Source organism: Rhipicephalus microplus, chromosome 5, assembly GCF_043290135.1.
Source record: "Rhipicephalus microplus isolate Deutch F79 chromosome 5, USDA_Rmic, whole genome shotgun sequence".
Lineage (NCBI taxonomy): Eukaryota > Metazoa > Arthropoda > Arachnida > Ixodida > Ixodidae > Rhipicephalus > Rhipicephalus microplus.
The window spans coordinates 91898857-91920315 of record NC_134704.1 but is presented as its reverse complement, the minus strand read 5'-3'; the positions used below and the strand labels follow the sequence as shown (position 1 = coordinate 91920315).

Here is a 21459-nt window from a genome sequence, read left to right as displayed (position 1 = left end):
TCGGAGAAAGCTACTGACACCATAACGCAGTTCATCATTCGAGGTAACGAAGAAATTCGACAATGCCAATGCTAGCCTGTAACGGATCTCGTCGATCACGTGGAAAGAGAAACCTTGATGCAACCTGCCTCAGAAATAAGTGTGGCGAGGCTAAACCACCTCTTTTTAGTCTTAAGAAGAGGTTGTTGCGGCTTGTCCATTCGTACTGAGATCGCCACATGAAAACAGCAAGAAGCCTATGAATCCTCTGAGTATTGATCCTGGACCACAACAGTACTTGCAACAAGTAAACCAGCCGCGATACTAAGAAGACGCTGCATATTGTCGCGCGAGAGAAGAAGGACAAATCACGGCCTTCCCATTTCTGTGTCGGAACAGATAGCCCTTTGGTTTTCTCAGCCTACAGGTCACCGTTGTTCTTATATTGGTCTAGCGGAACACCGAGGTATGTGTTAGGCATGCTTGACCATTTAATTTGTTCACACACCACTGGGAACGCTTCCCGATTCCTATGCCACAGCCCAGCACACATGTCTATGCTTACAATGCTACCAGTAGCATTGCTATACCTTCGTACAATGCTCATGGGGGTGGGTATGCTCTGCTGATTGGTACAAAATATTGCAACATCACCAGCATATGCCGAAATCTTCACCTCACACGCGCCTATATGAAAACCCTGTAACAGAGATTTCAGGTACAAAGCGAATAATAGAGGCAAAAGTGGGCATCAATGCTATACGAATGAACGTACATTGATTCTTCTAGTTAACTCATGGTTCACAATCAACCTGGTTGAACAATTGTCGTAAGCAGTCTGGACACCCTTCAGTATCCTAGAGCCAACGCTAACATGTTCTAACAATATAAACAAAATGCTGTGACAAACTAGATCAAAAGCTTTCGCTAGATCGATTTGCGACATTGCAACTCTTCTGAAGTCAGCGTCACAGCAGTCCAATATGCTTTGTGTGACATGTATGTTGGTAAAAATTGATCTCCATCTTTTTCTACAGGTTTGGTGTGGGCCAACCAGTGTACATATGACTGTTTGCAACCACATCGCCAGAATTTTCAGTAATGTTTTGTGGTCCACATTCGTCAATATTATTGGCCTACAGCCAGACATGGTCTGGCTGTAGGCCAATAACTTTTGTTTCTGTTTCATTGTCTGTTTTACATGGCCTTCCCTTTTCGGCATCAAAACAGTGTGTGCTTTCTTGAATGAAGGTGGTTGGCTACCCTTGTTGAAAGATTCAGCGGAAATATTTTGTAGAACAGCGGCTAATTCTGCCTTGAAAGTCTTGTAGAATACTGCCATTATCTCATCTGGGTTAGGAGATTTCCTGTTATGCAATTGGTCTACAACTATTTCTATCTCTCCCGCAGTTATATCAACCAACAAACCTCCTGTATCTTGGCGATCTAGGGTTGGAAAAAGGCTTATAAAATCTTTTTCAAAGGTGGTTTCTTTAGGTATACGATTGAAAAATAATTCGCGATATTATTCTGTAAATGCAGTTTTATATCTTCTGGCTTAGTCGTTAACTGACGATTATATTCAATTTCTGTATTGTCTTTAGCACGTGCATATTTTTTTCCGTATAGTAAGAAATTGCTGATTAGGCAATTCATCAGCAAGTAACTTCACTACTCGAGCCCTTACAACTGCATCTTGGATTTCAGTGACGTCGATGGCCTCGAGCTTGTTTTTAATATCTCTGATAACTTCGTTGTAAAATCCAGAGATTTCTGTTTCTGTCTTGCTGTATTACTCAAGTAACTTCTTTATACTATTCTCCTTCACTTGTTGCTTTTACCGTATGTCCGCAGCCCTTTTTATGGCGCGCTTTTTCACAGTAGATTTAAAGGATTCCCAATTTTTCGACCAGTTACTAATGCAAGGGTGTTAAATTTGTGTAATTCTTTTTTGATACAACTAAATGCTTAACGTTCCTAAGTAGTTTGGCATTTGCCTTCAAGAGGTAACTGCATATAAATGCACGTTTAGGAGCTTCTTTTTGGCTTAATGAAAACATAACAAGTGGGTGATCACTGAATGAGCCTTGTTCAACACCATAATCATTACAAAAGTTTGCAAACTTTATTACTACGTAAGCTCTGTCCAATCTTCCGTAACTAGATCCCAAAAAACGGGTACAATGACGCTGAAATCCGCCTTTAGCAAAGAAAGCAAAATCCTGAAGGGAATACTTGTCTATACAATCTTTTAGGTAATTACAGCTGTGTCTTTGGTATCTAAGCAGCTAGATAAATCATCTGCACTGAACACACTGTTAAAATCTCCAAGAACAAACAGTAGCCTATTAGTTTTAAAATAAGGACTCAGTTCTTGGAAAAAAGATAAACGATCACGAGGGTCTGTTGGTGCGAAAGAAAAATTATTCTGAATTTTGTCTCTTCATAGATAAAATCGCACAGAACAAATTTTTCATACAAAGAGGTAACCACTGTTTCTTCAACAATGCCTAAACATTTCTTAATAAATATGGCACACTGTGTAGAGGTACCTATTCCATGGCTAACACACACGTCATAACGCGTGCTGAAATGAGCAACCATATGGTCGGTTCCACTCTCGTTTTCAACCTTTCTCTCTTGGACAGCAAGTATGTCCAAGTCTTTTAGGGGCGAAGCTTCTTATAGCGGCACCCGTTCATCCCTCGTAGTCGTAGTCGTAGTGTGTAAGCAGTTTTACGTTTTGACCTGTAAGGTGGTGCCTGTGGGAGATTTCTCCTGTGCGTTGTTGAACAATAAAAAAATTGTAGCGTGCGTATTAAAAGCCGAATTATCCTGTCTCTCATTCCCTCTTATCAGCCATTGGCATGTACATTGAGCACTATCTGACAAGAACGGGTTGCTACGTTATACTCGCTGGGCGTAGCCTCCTTGGCTTTAGAAAGGTTTAGCGAGCGTTGAGCCGCAGTGCCATGAATACAGTGAACTACTATATGCCATGATGTCGATGCCGTTAAAGGTGGGAAGTAGACACGAAGCACAAGCCGTAAGAAAGTGTGCGTGTGCCACCTCTCGTTTAGTTCTTGGAATGTCCGCTGGATGGCGGTGCTTCTATATCGGGAATATATGATGAAAAAATGCGAGATGGTGGTACTTGGAGTGTCGAATAGATGGACGAATGGACGCACAGACAGATGCATGGATGAACTCACGGATGGCTGCACCAACCGATGGGCGCATGGGCGGATGCATGGACGAACGCAGGGACGGACGCACAGATGAACGTGTGGACAAACGAACAGACGCACGCACAGATGGGCGTATGGACGCACGGACGGTCACACAGACGGACGCATGAATGGACGGAAGCAAGAACGAGTGGACGGACAGATGCTTCGCCCCATTCTCCATCATTCACTCCGTGGATATGCTGCCATTTTTTTTCTTCAATGAGACGCCTAACGTGACACTGTTTATGCCTTGCAGACAATCCACATACGTTAAGCGTGCCTACGCGAATCGGTGCAGTCAGACGCATCATTTTCAAAAAGTGTGAACAGACTTACATGATTAGCTCAACACCACCAGTGCGCTTCCAGGCTCAGGGCCAGAACGCTCACTTTCTGCACCGTTCGCCGCGCACAGGTGACGAGGACGCCGATCGAGACATTGCAGATGTATTGCCCATTTGACCACCAGCCTTGACGACGGACGCTCGTGGTGTTGCTGCTTGAAATCACGTGCAATTTCACTGGCCAAGTTGGCATTTGTCCTCGGACGCTTTGTCGGCGCTGCGCTATCCTCCGACAGGCCACAGCCATGGTGGTCACCGCATTCCTGATCACCACTCCACCGCGTTCTGCTCTTCAGTCGTCTCCTCGTCAGTGACCTCAGGCTCTGTCGGGGACCTGCTAAAGCACTCAGGGCATCCACTTGGTCCGCGTTGCGGAGAACCGTCTTCCGTTATTGGTACCGCTGTCTCTGCCTCGTCGGCGTCCGTAATGTTCTCGTGCCTGTCGTTCACAGCAGGAGACACGCCGATATAACGCTGGCATACGTTCTAGCACAGTCATCCCTCACATGCCCAAAAGCACGACACACCATGCAGCGCGGTGTCTCACAATCACGTCTTATATGCCTACACATTCGGCACTTTGAGCAAACTGGTGCTCGTCCACGCACAATGGCAAGCACAGACCTATTGTAAATGTTGAAAAGATATGGTAGTTCGTTCACCGTCACGCCTTCTGTTAGGACCATCCATACAACTCGCGTTGTCGATTCTGAGAACTCAAATCTAGGAACACGCCACTCGTCAAGACGCACGTCCTTCACTTTACCAAACTCAGTCAGAGCCTTTAGAAGAGCCTCTCCTGGCATGTGGAAAGGCACCGAGTGAATCTTCAGCGTAATTTTCTGCTTCTAACGATCAATGATTGCACAATAACCACCTTTCACACGTAAAGCACCTTTGCCAACCACAGTGTCCTTTGTCTGTCACGTGCGAAACTTGACAAGCCAGCTATGGCTCATATGGAACGCACCTTGAACACGCCTGCATCTTCAAGTTGTTCTCGAAAATCTTGGATTTGATAGTGTCTCTTCGAAGGGTCTCCGTTGAGAAAAACGCAGAGTTCATTCCTTCACCAGTCGGCAATGTCGGCAGTAAAAAAAATGGCAGCATATTCACGGGGTGAATGATGGAGAGTGGGGCGAAGCATCCGTCCGCCCATTCGTTCTTGTTTCCGTCCGTCCATGCGTCCGTCTTTGTGACCATCCGTGCGTCCATCCACCCGTCCGCGCATGCATCTGTTCGTGTGTCCACTCGTTCATCCGTGCGTCCATCCCTGCGTTCGTCCATGCATTCGCCCCTGCGTCCGTCCATGCGTCCAGCCATCCATGCACCCATCCGTGCTTTCATTCATGCAACTGTCTGTGTGAACGTTCATCCATCCAGTCAACACTCCGAGTAACACCATCTCGCATCTTTCATCGTATATTCCGCATATATAGAAGCTCCACCATCCAGCGGAGATTCCAAGGAATAAACGAGAGGTGGCACACGCACATTTTCTTACGGCTTGTGCTTCGTGTCTACTTCCCACCTTTAACTACCTCGAGTTCATGGTATATACCAGTTGACTGTTTTCATAGTACTGCGGCCTAACGCTTACTAGACATTTCCAAAACCAAGAAGATTACACCCAGCGAGCATAACTTAGCAACCTTTTCTTGTCAGAAAGTGTTCATTGTACATGCCAATGGCTGCTAATTAGGAGTTAGAGACAGGATAATTAAGGTTTCAGTTAACGCGCACGCTGCGAATTTTCATTGTTCAACAACGCAGAGGAGAAATAACCTACCGGCACCACCTTGCACGTCAATGCATAAGTCTGGTTACTCACTACGACTGCGACGAGGTACGAATGGGTGCCGCTTTAAGGAGCTTCGCCCCTAAAAGCAATAGCCTGGTGGAGGGCGCGAAACACCTTCATCCCGGCCAGTGTCGGCCGTTTGTACACCTCGCAAGAAGCGAGCCATCCCGCGTCTGGTCTATTCGAGGGCCAGAAGTAGAATGAGCCACGATGTTACCTGCAGCTGATTAAAAAAATACTACAGAAATGCATTGTGGTGGAAGGAGTCTCCTTAACGCATTGTTTTTTTCACAGGTGTCACGGCGAAAACGAGCCCATTCGGCAAATTGTAGGCGCAATCGGGAGGCCTCAAGCTACGTTTAAAAAAGGCCGGTAGAGTGCAGCCATAACCGCTAATATTAGACAAGAACTTTCAAACAGCTGGTCAAGCGATTGAATCCCGGCGGCGGCGGCTGCATTTTCGATGATGACGGAAATGTTGTAGGCCCGTGTGCTCAGATTTGGTTGTGCGTTGAAGAACCCCAGGTGGTCGAAATTTCCGGAGCCCTCCACTACGGCGTCTCTCATAATCTGCTGGTGGTTTTGGGACGTAAAACCCCACATATAATGAAGTTTGAAACAGCTTTCAAAATGGACAACTATGTAAATCTAGCGGAAACATATGATGCCTTTCCAGGGGCGTTGATCAAGCAAACAGCAAACGCTAGATAATGTGCTGCCATTTGTGAGGCAGTGGGAGGCTCTTTATGCCCCTTCAAAGAAATGCCATTTCAACGAACCACAAAACTTGGATAGAATTAGTTTTTCATTCTCACGAAACCATTAAAGAAGTGAAGTACTGCAGTTGCCATTTCACCAATCATAAGGCGGTGCTTGTTATGGCTGGCCGGAAGAGGTCTCCAGAAGAACAAGTAGAACGATTCCCAGATAACTAACGTAACACGGATGACAAAATGTGACCATTTTACAAAAAAAAAGTGTCACCCCTACGCGCAGCTAATATTACAAGATCATATGGTTATATCACTGTTCGATATTTTTATGAAGTTGTTATAAAAGTGCAGTTAAATAGATCGAAAACCGGTACCATTACTATAGGTACATCGTGCTTGTGCGCGCGTTTGTGTGTGCATGTCTGTAACAAAACATGCACTCAGCGTATGCACTCAGTGGTTCAAGGGAGAACTAGGGGCTGGATTGAGCTATCGCGTTCAACCCTTAAAGACGAAGCTTGAGGGTCCCCCAATTTTTGTGAAACTTACACCAGCGTACAACCTCGAAGGACGAGGTGAACCTTGTGTAGGTATCGTTGCTTTCCGGGTGTGTCACCACATGCCCGTTCTCTGCACGCCAGAATGCAACTATTGGTCCACGGGGCAAAATAAATACTACAATATACAATGCTCAAAACCATAATGAGGGCCAATGTGCCGTTCGGGCTGCACACCCATGCCATGGCAACTCCCTTGTGTATGTTCTAGTGCGTTTGTTGCGAGAGAAACAGAGATTTGTTTAAAATATCTTTACTTAATATCAGCGCGGCTGGCATCGGAAGTGGTTTCTACTCGAACAAGCTTCCCAGATGCAAAAAAAAAACATTTGTGGCTAAATATCCGGGGCAAAACGAAGGCCAGTAATAATGATCGCTCAGATAACCCCGATCAGGCCAGGACAATGTAAACTTCGCATTCTTTATTGTCCTCCTTCTTGTAGAGAATGACGCCTACTGTGAATTGTGATCTTGAGTTATTCAAGCAGTTGCCATTGGATATCTTACTTTTTAATTGCTCGTAAATTACCAAAGTAATTTTAATGATGCAGGCAGTCTTGCAAATACATAATGCCAGATTTTCACATTATTATTTGTTTCCGACTAATGAGTGTAAATAGCATAGCAATGCACAAATTTTATACGTGATACGCCTTGCTCAAAATGTATGACTCTTCGATGCAAACTACATGCAACACGCATAAAACCAAGATTTCAAGAACCGACCCTTTATTTTTTAAAATTAGGAAGTTCATCCAGTTTCCCTGGTCTTCCCCTTTCACACATATATAGTCAAAAACACAGCCTGTAATGAATAATTGGGTAAACCACGGCTCCTGATCTGAAAAATAAAAGAAGAAATACATTACGTATGAGTTCAAAAACTTAATAAAATGACCCTGCAATATCATCTTAAGAAACTAAGATCTATAGTCACTACATTTTGTCACCAATTTACTCAATCGAGGTTTAATATTAGGCACAAAGAAATGGTATGGGCTATGCACTCATTAGCATCAACATATTTCCATGGTAGAATTGGTACTTTCTCCTTCCAATACTGATTCACCTTAAGAAAACACAAGTAGCTAAATATAAAGACATCCAACGTACCGGTTTATAACACCACCAGGGATTTTTGTTGCAATACTGGAGGTCTCAGACTATTGTCTTCACACTGCAAAAAAAGAACAACAAAAACACGTATGTGCCATTTTCTGTTCAGGTTATTCGACCATCCACCTTTTCCGGGCCCTTACTTGGTTAATTCTGGTGAATCATGCACAAGTAGCAAAGGGCCATAATAAAGATAAGTAGGTCACATTGGATTCCTAAGAATCAGATTTAAACAGATTCATCTATCCAGCGAAAAAACTGTGTGCGATATATTTCAGAATAAAATATTTGCGGAATGCAGGCTTAGTGTCTTCACCAGTGAGAATAATACTATTGCCAATAATTGGAGCTACATGGCGTTGTGACTATAGAAGAATGTCTTATCAAAAATATATCTGGGCTGTACTCACGTAGTAAAGCAAAAAGCCTTTACCTAGTATGTTGGTTCACTTCGTTAAGGCTGACAGATATCTCAGGGATAGTGTCGAATACAACTTGCACCTGATGAAACTAATACCTGATATCTCCTCAGCCTTTTGTGTTTGATGAAAACTATCGCTACTTGTGATACATCGTACTTATAACGTGTTTTTTTTTAAGTAGCGCATATGCTATATGTATGTTTGCTTTGTCAAAGCAAGTCTTTTTGTAAGAATAACACTTATACACAAGTGTTTTCATGTTAAATAGTGATTTTATCTGGTCGTCTTCCTCTCTCTGTTAATGTTTCTTTTACTTCAATTTGCTGAATTTACTGATTTAGGTGATAACAATATTTGGGAACCTTTGTGACCAACAGCATGCATTTTCAAAACTTCGAGGAAGGCAGTAATGGCAGTACATACCCTTTTGCAGTAGCTGCCATGTTTACTGGTAATTCAGGCAGGCCTGCGGGTGTGACAAGACGTGTGCTTGGTGTTACAATCTCAGGCAGCTGTGAGTGACTTGGCCCTTCAGCAGAAGAGACACCACTTGATACCATTGTCGTTCCTAAGGGGCTATGATGGATGGAGGAGATGAGAGAACTTCCAGATGTTCCATATGGACTGAAGTAATTTCCGAAAGGTCTGCCATAACTAAAGGGACCATATAAACCAAGTCCGTTGTTATAGCTCAGAGGAAATCCAAATGAGCTACTGAAAGGACCATATCCATTTACACCCAGAGTACCCACTCCTGAATGACCGAGAGTAGTTGCGTATGTGCCATAACTTCCATATGGACCGACTCCGAGCCCGTAAAGGCTGGAGTATCCGAATGGATGAAGTGAACTTCCATAGCCGTATATGCCAGCACGACCGCCCAATGGATATCCCCATAAGTCATTCAGGCCACTATGGACAGAAAGATAAGGCCAGTCAGAGTAGCCATTCAGGAGACCCGATAAAGCTCCCAGGCCTGGAAAGCTTCCGTACAATCCTGACAAACTTGCGAGACTAGGATAGCTTCCAAACAGACCTGAAAGGGCATGTGGACTTCCGTAAAGGCTAGAAAGTCCCGGGTAAGCTCCAAATAGTCCTAGTGGTCCAAAAGTACCACCAAAGCCTCCCAAGTAACCTGGGTGTCTACTGTACAAACCTGGGAGACCTGTTGAAGAAGCGTATCCTGCCAAAAGTCCTGACAAGTGTCCATGTCTAGGGTAAAAACCGGGGTTGCCATACAGGCCTGAAAGACTTGAATAACTTCCAAGTAGTCCTAGAGGGCCTGCAATATTAACACCTCCAAGGTAACTTCGGTGCCCACCGTAGGAACCAAAAGGTCCCGTAAAGTCAGAGTACCCTCCCAGAAATCCGGACAAGTGTGCAACCCTCGGGTAACTTCCGTGCCATCTTGATGGAGCTAGTGAGCTGCCGTACAAAGCTTGAAGATCTGGGTAATGTCCAAGTAGCCCTAGTGGTCCATAATGTCCAGCAAGACCTCCGAAGTAGCCAGGATACACACTGTTCAAAACAGAAGAACCGGTCAAAGCTGAGTATTTTCTCAAAAGCCCCGGGTAACTGCCGTATAGACCTGAAAGAGCGAGTGAGCTTCCATAGAGACCAGAAAGTCCTGAATAACCATCAAGTGTGCGCAGTGATGCTGAAAGAGCACTAAGGCGTCCCAAGTAAGTGGGATAACCACTGTAGGGACCAGAAAGCCCTGCCAGACTAGGGTATCCTCCCAACAGTCCTGACAAGTGTCCAAGACCAGGGTAATAACTATGGCTGTTATAGAGGCCTAGAAGGGGGGAATAACCTCCAAATACGCCTAGTGGGCCTGCAAGATTAACACCTCCAAGGTAACTTCGGTGTCCGTCATACCAACCAGAAAATCCTGTCAAACCAGAGTATCTTCCCGGAACTCCAGGCAGGTGTCCCACTCTAGGGTAGTTTCCGTAGAAGTTTGAGAGAGCTAGTGAGCTGCCGTACAAACCTCCAAGCTCTGGGTAACGCGCAAGTAGCCCTAGTGGTCCATAAAGATTAGCAAGGCTTCCCGAGTAAGCAGGGTATCCACTGTTTAAAGCAGAAACACCTGTCGACGCGAAGTATCCTCCCAAAAGCCCTGGGTAACTGCCGTATAGACCTGAAAGAGCGAGTGAGCTTCCATAGAGACCGGAAAGTCCCGAATAACCACTAAACGGTCCCAGTGACCTGGAAAGAGCACTAAGGCGTCCCAAGTACTCGGGGTAACTGCTGTAGAGACCAGAAAGACCTGTGAAACCAGGGTATCTACCTATAATTCCTGACAAGCCTCCAAGTCCAGGATAATAACCATGGTTGTCATAGAGGTCTGAAAGATCAAGTGAGCTTCCATAGAGGCCTGAGAGTCCTGGATAGCCTCGAAGTAGTCCTAGTGGACTTGCACTATTAACACCGCCAAGGTAACTTATGTGTCCGCCATACAAACCAGAAAGCCCTGTCAAGCCGGAGTATCCTCCCGAAAATCCGGACAGGTGTCTGACTCCAGGGTAGCTTCCGTAGAGACCTGAGAGAGCTAGTGAGCTGCCGTACAAATCATCAAGTCCTGGGTAACGTCTAAATGGTCCCAGTGGTCCGGAAAGTCCAGCAAGGCTTCCCAAGTTGCCAGGATATCTATTGTTGATAGCAGAAAAACCTGTCAAAGCTGAGTATCTTCGCAAAAGCCCTGGATAGCTGTCATATAGACCTGAAAGAGCGACTGAGGCTCCATAGAGGCCGGAAAGTCCCGAGTAACCACCAAGTGTTCCGAGTGATTCAGAAAGATCACTAAGGCGTCCCAAGTATCCCGGGTAACCAGTGTAAGGATAAGAAAACCTTGACAAACCAGAGTATCCATTCAAAAGCCCTGGCAAGTGTCCTAGCCCTGGATAACTACCATACAGACTTGAAAGAGCTAGTGAACTTCCATAGAGGCCGTGAAGTCCTGAGTAAACACCATGTGTTCCGAGTGATTCAGAAAGAGCACTAAGGCGTCCCAAGTATCCGGGGTAACCAGTGTAAGGACCAGAAAGCCTTGACAAACCGGAGTATCCACCCAGAAGCCCTGGCAAGTGTCCTAGCCCTGGATAACTACCATACAGACCTGAAAGAGCTAGTGAACTTCCATAGAGGCCGTGAAGTCCTGAGTAAACACCATGTGTTCCTAGAGATCCAGAAAGTGTGCTAAAGCTGCTCAAATAACCTGGGTACACACCATACAAGCTGGCAAGAGCGGACAACCTAGGATGGCTTCTCAGAAATCCTGCGTATGTTCCATCTAGGCCTGAAAGACCTAGGGCCCTTCCATATAGACCCGAAAGAATTGTGTGAGGTCCTATGCTCCCATGGCGAACGCCATAATCTCCCAGAAGTCCTCCTAGGGCACCAGGGTAACCTAGAGATCCGTAGGCACTGCCGTACAAGTATCTCCATGGGCTATAAAATCCAGAAAGTCCGTAAGCGTGAGACAGGTCACCGCCGTAACCCGGGTGGGCCCCGTAGTAGCCGCCGTATAGGTTTGAGAAGGCCCCGAAATTCGGGTAGCCTGCCAAAGAACTATACGGGAAGGCAGTAGTTCCCCAAGGTGTTCCTATAACACCGATGCTGGCGGTACTTCCAACCGCGCTAGGAACAGAACTTGATGTAGCGCTGGCGATGCCGCTCACTACTCCACCTGGACCACTCGCAATATTGTGTGCAGTCACCCCAGAGGCACTGGTCGGTTCCAATGCGAGACTGATATGCTCTTGATATTGCCCTAATGGTGCAGCTCTGGATGAAACAGCTGTAAATAGAAAGAAATTACTTATGGGTGTCGTTATCAAAGAGTATCATTCCTGCATTAAATTGTCATCGCATTTTGTTGTTATGCGCATCGACAAAGTACTCACGGAAGCCTACACACAATCAAGGAAAGACACTTCAATTCAGTACTGTTACACTCAGTCAATTACTACATAGTTTTCTATAAACCATTTCTTCGTGTCTGCATGGCATTTGTATAGAGCTGCAGTTATATATATTAGGTAAACAACCAACGATGCTTAGGCTACCCTGTTATCACGATGGGGCTTCAGCTTGCAGTTTTATACTCTATTATCTACAAAACATTGTTTATAATCAGATTGGTGCAATTATGCTGAAGATTCTATTATTCGTAATGATGCGTGTTCGATAGGTAACTGAGCTCTCTGCTACAAAGGTTCTTGGAACGGCGATATGAAAATCACTAAAGTTTAAAATTTAAAAGCTCTTTCGAACATAAGCACTCACCGGTGCCAAGGAGGCCGATAATGATGGCCAGGACAATCCCCCGCATAGTGGAAAGCTTCTTCAGCCCCTTCCTGAGCAGTTAGCGGCCGATAGTTGTGAGCTAAAGATGCTGCTGGTCGTACTATATATGCCCCCGGTGGTTGCTAAGCTGGCTACTTTTTTTGTCACCAGTTGTTGCCTGGCGTACTTCTTTTTGTTTTCAGTGCGCACATTACTGGCTTTTTTCTTACACCACCGAAGAAATAAAGAAAGTTTTACTCTACCATTTCACTATATCTTGCTGCTTCGCAACAGCGGTTTTCAGGCAATAATCGTCTCTTTACGCACTTTTTTCTTTTATAGCTGTTTTAAAACTCAGTGACTTAGACGTAACTGAAAAGAGTGAGCATACATTATCGCTATGGATGCAAGCGTTGATTTAAAATAAATTGACTTCGTATATTGTAGCTATCGTTGCTCTTTTATCCCTTGTGCTATTCGAGCCGAACCTTGAACTCTTTAAAGAAAAAAGACAAGTATGTAATAGGTCGACAAACTGTGACTTACACGAAGTGCATGACGTGGGGAGAGCGTGGTCTATCAGGTAGGGCAGCAACAGCATCGTTGTTGAATTTTCGTGAGTTGAAATTGAAAACATTGAGATTTTGCACAATGACTATTGTCTGCATTCACAACTCACAAAATAGGGTACCTTCTTATAACTAGATATATCAAACAAGGGTGTTACACGAACTTAAGAGCAACTAGAGGATATTTCATGCATATCTAGATATTTTTGTTGCTACTGCAAGAGTTAGGCCATTTGACGCAGGCCTAAATATTTCATCTGTAGTTCAAATTATAACAGCCAGGTCAAGCTGAACGTGAATATAAAAATGATAATCTTACTCAACATTTCTCGAAAGATTTTATAAAAGCCCCTCCTTCTTTTTGAAGGAAAATTGAGTGTAAAAAAATACGATGCAATCAGGGTCTTGAATGTCCCTACTTCATCTGATATAAAACCTGAAACAATATAGCACTCCTTGAGAAGCAGATATACTTATCTTTGTTTGCTGTAATTCGTCTATCTCCCTCTATGCAATCTTATGTTCGGAGAGCACAACATTTTAGCAGTTTTGATCACATGATCGTCTCCGCAGTCATACAATTAACACTGAACCCAGCATCATACCATATGACAACAACCCCTGAGAAGAGGGCCGTAGGCGGAAACTTTAGTCTGGGGTGAGGGGGGGGGGGGGCTTGTTGAGCCACACTTCATGAATGTTTGCGAATATTTGTATTAGTGCCTGCACGCATACGCATCAAACAATTAAAGCTTGCCGGTTGGCACTTAAACACTCCTACCCCCCCAAACACACACACACACACACACACACCTTGGCTACACCAACCACTTCACTGATCAGTGTGTAGAATAGCCGCACTCCTCTGTTATTCTGTACTCAGCGCATCTGTCATCTTAAGGTAGCACTGTGAAGTTCGAGTTCATTCTGAGTTCAGACAGGCGGTGCGTGTCTCCTGACTCCTGAATCTCACATATGAGTTCATACACGCACCGCGTGTCTGAACTCAGATGTGAGATTGATGAGTTTGGCTTAACTGAAGAACAGTTCTACCCAGCTAACAAGATAGTAGAAAATTTCGCAACTGAAAAGTAACATGTTACAAGTGCGGTGCACGCGCATTAGCAAAAGTGGTAGTGAAAGGCTCTCTAAGGGCTTCATCACCCATATTCACTACCAAAGTTGCATGAAGAAAGTTCACTGAAAAGTTGCCATCACTTGCATTCTGCCAACACTACCATTTCTAAACATCTGTTCGACATCTTGAGACATTAGAGTCCAGTCACTTCGTCGCAAATCGAGATACTACCTTTTAATACTTATGTAAAATTGGCTAGTTTCTAAGAATACAGAATGGAATAATTTCGATGGGCACACAAGAACGAAAGTGGGAAGAAGTGGTGTTTTTTGTGTCTGATACATTCCTTGCTAATCATCTATGTGCACTAACATCATTTTATCATGAATTCTACCATCTGATATGAGAGACAACTGAATACCACCCATTGAACAATATGAATTTTAACAGTGAAAGTGACTATGTCTAGAAAATTTTTGCCAGCTTTGTTTGTTTGCAAAAAGCCTTAGCGCAGGTACGTCCCGCACATATTGGAAAACCCCATTATATAGGACAGTAATCTACAAATTACGAAGAAGGAAGCGCATGGGGGGCAAACATGGACAAACATCGTGCTTGAAGTGTCTTATTGTAAATAGGAGAAGGCCAAGAAAAAGCGCAGGCTGCTTAAATGAAAAAAAAGAACTTATTGCTGCGTACGAGAAATTTAAAACAGATTATTTGGACAAAGGTTTACAATTTAGCTACAGTGTGGGTGACTGGTTCTGGTTCAATGTTCCGTGCCATCAATGTACCACGTGTTAAAGAGCTTCAGGGGCTATTCAATTTACGTAGCGAGATGACTCTAATGTTTTTACTCCTTCTGTTCATATCGGCTCACATCTGTTCTTTGTATGCCCAATGCATCATTTCCGGACTTGGAGTCAATCCTCTGGTACAGTATTTCCACATCACGTAACGACGAGATTAGCTAACAGCGTCAGTGAAAACACATTTTCCTGATTTTGCATTCATAAATAATGTAGATGAGGTGTTCTAAAGCCCCCTAGAAGAGAATATTGGAAATGACCATTATATCTTGAGTATCTCGATAGCATCCTCCAAACTTTGGAAATCTCATGGCCATGTTATATTAATTGGCTGGCTGAGTCATCGTGAAATCCGAAATGCCTGAAATCTTACCGGATAGCACTGGAGATTGGGCAACGGCCCCGCCAAGGTGGTATAGTGGCTAAGGTGCTCGGCTGATGATCCGCAGGTCACGGGATCGAATTACGGCTCCAGTGGTTGTATTTTCCATGGTGGCGAAAATGCTGTGTACGGCCGTGGGTTCGAATTTGGGTACAGATTAAAGAACACCAGGTGGTCAAAATTACCGGAGCCCTTCATTACGGCGTCTCTCATAAATATATGGTTGTTCTGGAACATCAAACCTCACATATCGATCGATCAATCAGTCAATCAATCCATCGATCAATCGATCAATTGAAGATTAGGAGATGCGCATACGACAGGCCCACAAACCAACTACTAAGCGGCTTGCACTCCCCGCAGAAACGCATGTAGTCGATAAACATCTGCTACATATGTGGGACGCCAGGAGAGGGTTGACCAAGCGATGAAAAACACACCGACTTGATAGGAAGTTGCGCCATAGAATTGCTGATATATCTGAGCGGGCAAATGCTTACGCGCAGAAGTTGCAGACGGTGAGCTGGGCAAATTTCGCGACTCACTCCGAAAAACCATACATACCTCCAAGGCATCAGCAATTCGGCGCAGCATAATTGAGCCTTGTAAAAATAAAACGGCAGCAAAGCTAACTCTTAAGAAGCTTGCCGCGGAATCTGCAGAAACAAATGAAGCCCTCATCAGTAAGCTCCGAGACAAGTACGTAGGGTCGGTCACCACTCGCCCGTTAACTTTCGCTCGTCATAGCTAAGAAAACACAAGGCTCGACGCATTGATCACCAAGGAAGAACTATTCGCGGCAGAGCAATCAGCAAAGCGCAACGCTGACCCTGGTCCTGAAGAGTTACCAGACGCGATGATCCAGAACCTGAGCAGTGAACACCTAGAACAGCTTACTCGGTATTTAAATGAATACGTTTGGAAGAAGGGCGTGGTTCTAGAATAATGGAAGAAAACCAAAATTGTTCTTATTCAGAAGGCAGAAAAAACATCTGACCTACAAAATATAACAGCAAAATCACGGGCATCCTGTTCTAGGAAATATTTTGCAAAGGTGCTTCACACACGTCTCACGTCTTACACTGTCGACCAGAACCTTTTTCCTACTATCATGTTTACATTTTGCCAATATTTGTCAGCGGAGGACGTTTTACTGCTACTTCGGGAAGAGGTCCCTTGCAATACCACGGTTGGTCCAGAGCATCTCGTCATAGCTCTTCATCTAGAAAGCGCATTTGACACATGTCCCCCGAGCTCACCTCATCTGAGCTAAATGACATCGGTTGTGGGCGAAGGATCTAAGACTACATCCACTCTTTCCTAATCTGTCACACTGCTATATTAGGCCTAAGCAATGCGGCCTCAAATCCCTTTCCTATGCCCCCCCCCCCCCAATAAAAAGGCAGATCACAAGAGGCGATACTATCTCCTCTCTGTTCAAAATCTGCATAAGACGCTTAGCAAGAAGCCTCGATGGCATTTCAGGCCTAGGTTATGCGTTATATGCAGATTATATTAGCCTTGTAGGCCAGCAGTGCCTCTTTGAGACAAAAAGAGCAAATCCTATAAGACGCAGTGACCACTGTTGTTGAATTCGCTTACCACAGTGGGATGAGCTGTGCTCCCGATAAATCTGAATTTATTAGAGTCTAGGGCAGAGGCCGCCGAATCCACTAGCCAGTCAAACTCTTTTTAGGAAGCCACCAGGAGGTTCAGAAAATTCCAGTCCTTAGACAGTGGCTGAAAAGCAACAAGCGAGTGGACCACACAATCAAAACTCCAAGAACAACGGTGAAGCAGATCTCTCGTATGATTTATAGAATCAGCTATCACCGAAAAGGTTTTAAGGAAGCTGAGCTGCTTAGGCTGCTTCAGGCTTTTGTCCCCAGTCGGCTAACATATAGTCTCTCTTACCAGAAGATCAGGAAAACAGATCTAAAAACCCTAGATGCGTTGATCTGAACATTGTACAAGGTGGTCCTCGACATATTACTTGGAACCTCTACAGAACGTCTGTAAGCCTTCGGCATAAACAACGATTACGAGGACTTACGCACAGTAGTGCTCATTTCTCAACGGGAAAGGCTTACCTTAACCGCTCCTGGGAGAAAATTGCTATGTCGTGTAGATCGTCCAGTTTGTCCTCAGTATGCGAGAGAAGAGCTTCAGTCTATGGCTAAACAAGTACATGAAAGTATTCTAGTAGCCCCTATACAAAAAAACATGAGCTTGCGATATCACAAAGGTCGAAGGAGATCATGAGAGAGAAAGAGAGAGAGGTTAATGATAGAGAAAGAGATAAAAAGGACGCTATTTTCTGCCTCCCATCGCGGGGCATGGCTCAGTACCTTTAGGGATGCAGGGAAGGGGGAAGAAAAGATGATATAAAGGAGAGAGGGGAGAAGGAAAAAGTGAATGGCATGGCAAGAGAACGTCTTGTCAGCAAAGTCAGTAGTGCGAAGCAAAAGCTTTCGTCTACAAGGCGGCGAGGTCCGCACATGCCCAGTACTTGAGGAAGGCTCGGAGGGCTTGCGTCTTCGAGCGCGCGGGAGAAAGTATGTCTTCCATCGCTGCGGCAGGTAGACCAAGCAGATGATAGGGGCTCACCAGTACACAACGCTCTGTGGCAGGTCAGGGCTGGAGCAAATAATATGCTGCAGCGTTTCGTCATCACCACTTCTTTAGCACGTTGGCGATGAAGAGCGATTCGCGGAATACATGCATGCCGCAGGCCAGGCGCTGCCGGTACGCAGGCGAAGCAACAACGGCCGCTCTCATCTGTCCAGAGCAATAACGAGGGGACCTTAGCGAAGGGTAAATTAGTTAGAAAATAAGATACCAGCCTAGAAAAAGACGGGAGGAAATACATCATGAAAACAAACGGGAAGAGCAAGATTGACACGGTGACTTGAAGAACAAGGAAACGGAAGCTTTGGTAATCAAGAGGAACGAAGATACAATCATTATGCATTGGTTTACACTAGAGGACGAAACAAGAAGAATCGCTGTCAGTCAAGACGAAGACTAGACATAGCATGTAAATTAGTTTATATTTTAAATAGAAAATAAATACCCTGATTTTGCCGGCCCGCTCCCTCGGCTGTCGTTTCGCTGGTGGTGTCGTTTCACCCTTTTCTTTTATTCTTTTCTTTTATTTTATCAAAGCGAATTCTTTGACATATCTTGTCCTATTATTTTTTTATTTTAATCAGGTAGCCTGCAAAACTTCGGTGCAGCAGGCAGGGCTTAACACTTTATGTTCTTTTAAGTAATTTTAAATTGCCCAACACCACTCTCTGTCCAGGCCGGTCTCCGGAAGGGATGGTGGAGGTTTGTGGCTTGCCACCCGTGTCTCAGGGTGGGCCGTTGGTAGGAGCATCCGCAGTCGCTGCCGTGAGTAATCCGACTGGGCTACCACCTTGGTGACTGGCGTGTCACAGTGGTGTGCTGCCTTAGTGGCAGCGTCAGCCTTTTCGTTGCCAGCTGTTCCAACGTGTGAGTGAAGTCAGTGGAGGGACAGGCGCACACCGCTATATTTGATGTGCACGAGCCCAGTGGCGATTCAGGAATAACCCGGACACGGGTGTACAGAGACGTCACCTTATCCAGCACGAACAAGTACGCGTTCGCAGTCGTAGGAGTGGCCCCGGGTCAAGGCCTTCTTACTTGCACTACGGCTCGAGCCGCGTCCTAGAATACGACTGAGCCATTGCGCTTGCTCTTAAAAGTGAGGATATCCTCGGACAATCGTTTCCTATTCTTACCAATTCAATTGTTGCATGTAGACTCTTTCTTACCGAAAGACTACCATACAACTCCATTTGCTTACTACTGCCGGACGTAACGCAAAACCATGATAACATCTGGTCCCGGGTCACCCAGGACTCGATGGCAATGAGAGAGCGAATGGCGCCGCTCGTGCTTTTACTAACCGAGTAGCCGGCCCCTCTGACGACAGCCCCTTCTTTACCGCGAGACATCCTTGCGCACCAACGGCTTGAGCGACCAAAGTACAGTGTACCACACCCTGCTCTAATCGGGTGAAACTGTTATGACTGGCGCCTGTACAAACACGCACATATCCGAATCTTTAGTTGAAACACGCAATTCACGCCACGATTTACAGCGACGGCTGTCCATGGTGCAGAGGCAGGCCCACTCACGCCCACATAACGTTGGAATCTCAGAGCAGGCCATACGAAATTAACTTGCTGCAAATAGCCCACAAATTTTCCGGATGAAAACAGTGAGATACTTTGTTCGCTAACGACAACCTGGGAGTGCAACTATAGCGCTCCTCGACCAGGCGCAGCGGGGCGCTCAATCCAGTGGTGCCATGAAATAGGGGCCCCACCCACACGCTCCCTATGCCTTCTTTTTTTTCAAAAAGGTTTTTATATATATATATATATATATATATATATTACTTGCTGACATTTTTATGACTATTTCGTAATGAAGCAGCGAGAGAGGCACTAATGAAGACGACGTGATTTCGGTATTTGTGGTGAGGCTGTTGACGCATCAATCTTGCCGGTACATCTTTCAAGCGACGACTAGGCACCTGCTGGGAAGCTCTGTTATTCATTCCTACCTAGCATTTTCCACCAAATTGTTACGTGAAGGCGCACCGGGAAACAAGGCGTCAAGACGGAAAAGAAGACCGTGGCCTATACACCAAAATCACGTCTTCCTACACTGAAGCAGCGCGGTAGGCACCAAGGAAAGCGACGTCACTTTGGTGTATCTGGGGCGTTTGTCTCTTTCATTTTGGCTTACGCTTTCGCGTATTGCAGATATATTGTAAATACGCCTTGTTTTCCGGTGTGCGTTCACGTGTTGTCTGTCTTCTATTGCGCCGAAAATGATAGCTTGCATCTGTTTTGATAGTTATGAATTGCGAGATTGCTCCATGCTATGATGCCACTTTCGGTTGTAGTTTCTCCAGCGGCACTTCGTTCCGCTGCGACGTCTGGGACCGTATGTGCCTCTGGAACAACCACTGTGTTTAACGTATTACAAAACGCATTTAACCACTGATTATACTTCTCCGTGACCGTGATCACGCTAGGTACAATATGTGACGTTTGAAATAAACGCTGTAGTAAATCCAAGCCAAACGTGTGTCTAACCTCATTAGCAAGCTGGGAGTGGTAACCAATATATGTCCAAGGCTTCAGGGCCACGCCGGTTTAACCCAATGCTTAACACCAGGGCCGCACATTTCAGCTTTCGCTGGTTAACCATTTGTACAGAGGACTTGGGCGGGGATTTTTTCATATCTCTTTTGTTTTTTTGTTTGTGTCTTTTTGTAGCTTTTTTTCTCGTAGCATTTGTTGTTTCTTTTTTTCTCTCTCTCTATTCCTAATTATGTGTCTCTACTTTATCTTCTTTATTGCTCTTTCTGTTTTTCTTGGTATTTTTTATATTGATCTCTGTTTCTCAATATTTCTAATGAGCTTCCAGTTTCTTTCAATATTTTTCTCTCTTGCTCATTTCGTCTCTACCATCTCTACCTTTTCTTGTTTTCGTTCTCCTCACCCCCATAATTTCCCACCTCCCCCTTACTTCCTTTTCTAACTGTTTTCTTTGTTTTGTTACCATCACTTTCTCTTCTTCTTGGTCTTTATGTGTTTTTTTATGGTACTGGTTTTTTTCTCTCGTCTATGTTTTGTTTCCGATGGCCGGCGTGACCATTCAACCAACCCAATTTACCTGGCTCCTACTAACTTCTTTATCATTTCTTTCTTTCCTTTGTCTCTTTTGCTTTCTTGCGTCATTACTTTATCTTCAGTCTTTTTGTTTCAGCACACATGGGTAACTGTAACGCGTAAGCGTTAAGAAAAAACTGACATTAGCAGTGTTGACCCGACGAATCCAAAAGAATAAATGTCAGGGTCCCAGCAGAGGAATTGAACCCCAGCATTCTGCGAGGGCATCAAGCATTATACCACAGAGCCACGTCAGGTCTCGGAACTACTTTTCAAATAGACCCTAATGTGCTCGAAACGTCACCTCTAATTGCAGTGCTGGCTATCAAATTTTATAAACAATACATATGTACTCCTATGATACAGCTGTCACATCGGCTTAACTTCAATTGTAGTTATGTGTCATCCGTTGAAGTTGATTTATGTTGCAGCGTCTATTGCTACCATTCTTGTGATCACCA

General features: G+C 44.8%; 1 protein-coding gene across 1 annotated transcript; it reads right to left on the bottom strand.

The window, feature by feature from the left end:
• Positions 1-7336: 7336 nt before the first annotated feature.
• Positions 7337-12608, bottom strand: LOC119174348 (uncharacterized). The gene is made up of 4 exons (XM_037425214.2): positions 12450-12608; positions 8586-11961; positions 7738-7801; positions 7337-7465 (listed from the first exon to the last, which is right to left on the bottom strand). Exons 1-3 carry the CDS (start codon positions 12493-12495, stop codon positions 7783-7785), a joined length of 3441 nt encoding a protein of 1146 aa, XP_037281111.2. The 5' UTR covers positions 12496-12608; the 3' UTR covers positions 7337-7465; positions 7738-7782.
• Between the last annotated feature and the right edge of the window lie 8851 nt (positions 12609-21459).

What these genes read in the sequence shown, in the direction of transcription:
- LOC119174348 (XM_037425214.2), bottom strand. Translation starts at nt 12,495, where the DNA reads ATGCGGGGGATTGTCCTGGCCATCATTATCGGCCTCCTTGGCACCG. An exon ending in TATCGGCCTCCTTGGCACCG is followed by an intron (nt 11,962 to 12,449) that starts GTGAGTGCTTAT and finishes TTCTATTTACAG; the next exon opens with CTGTTTCATCCAGAGCTGCA.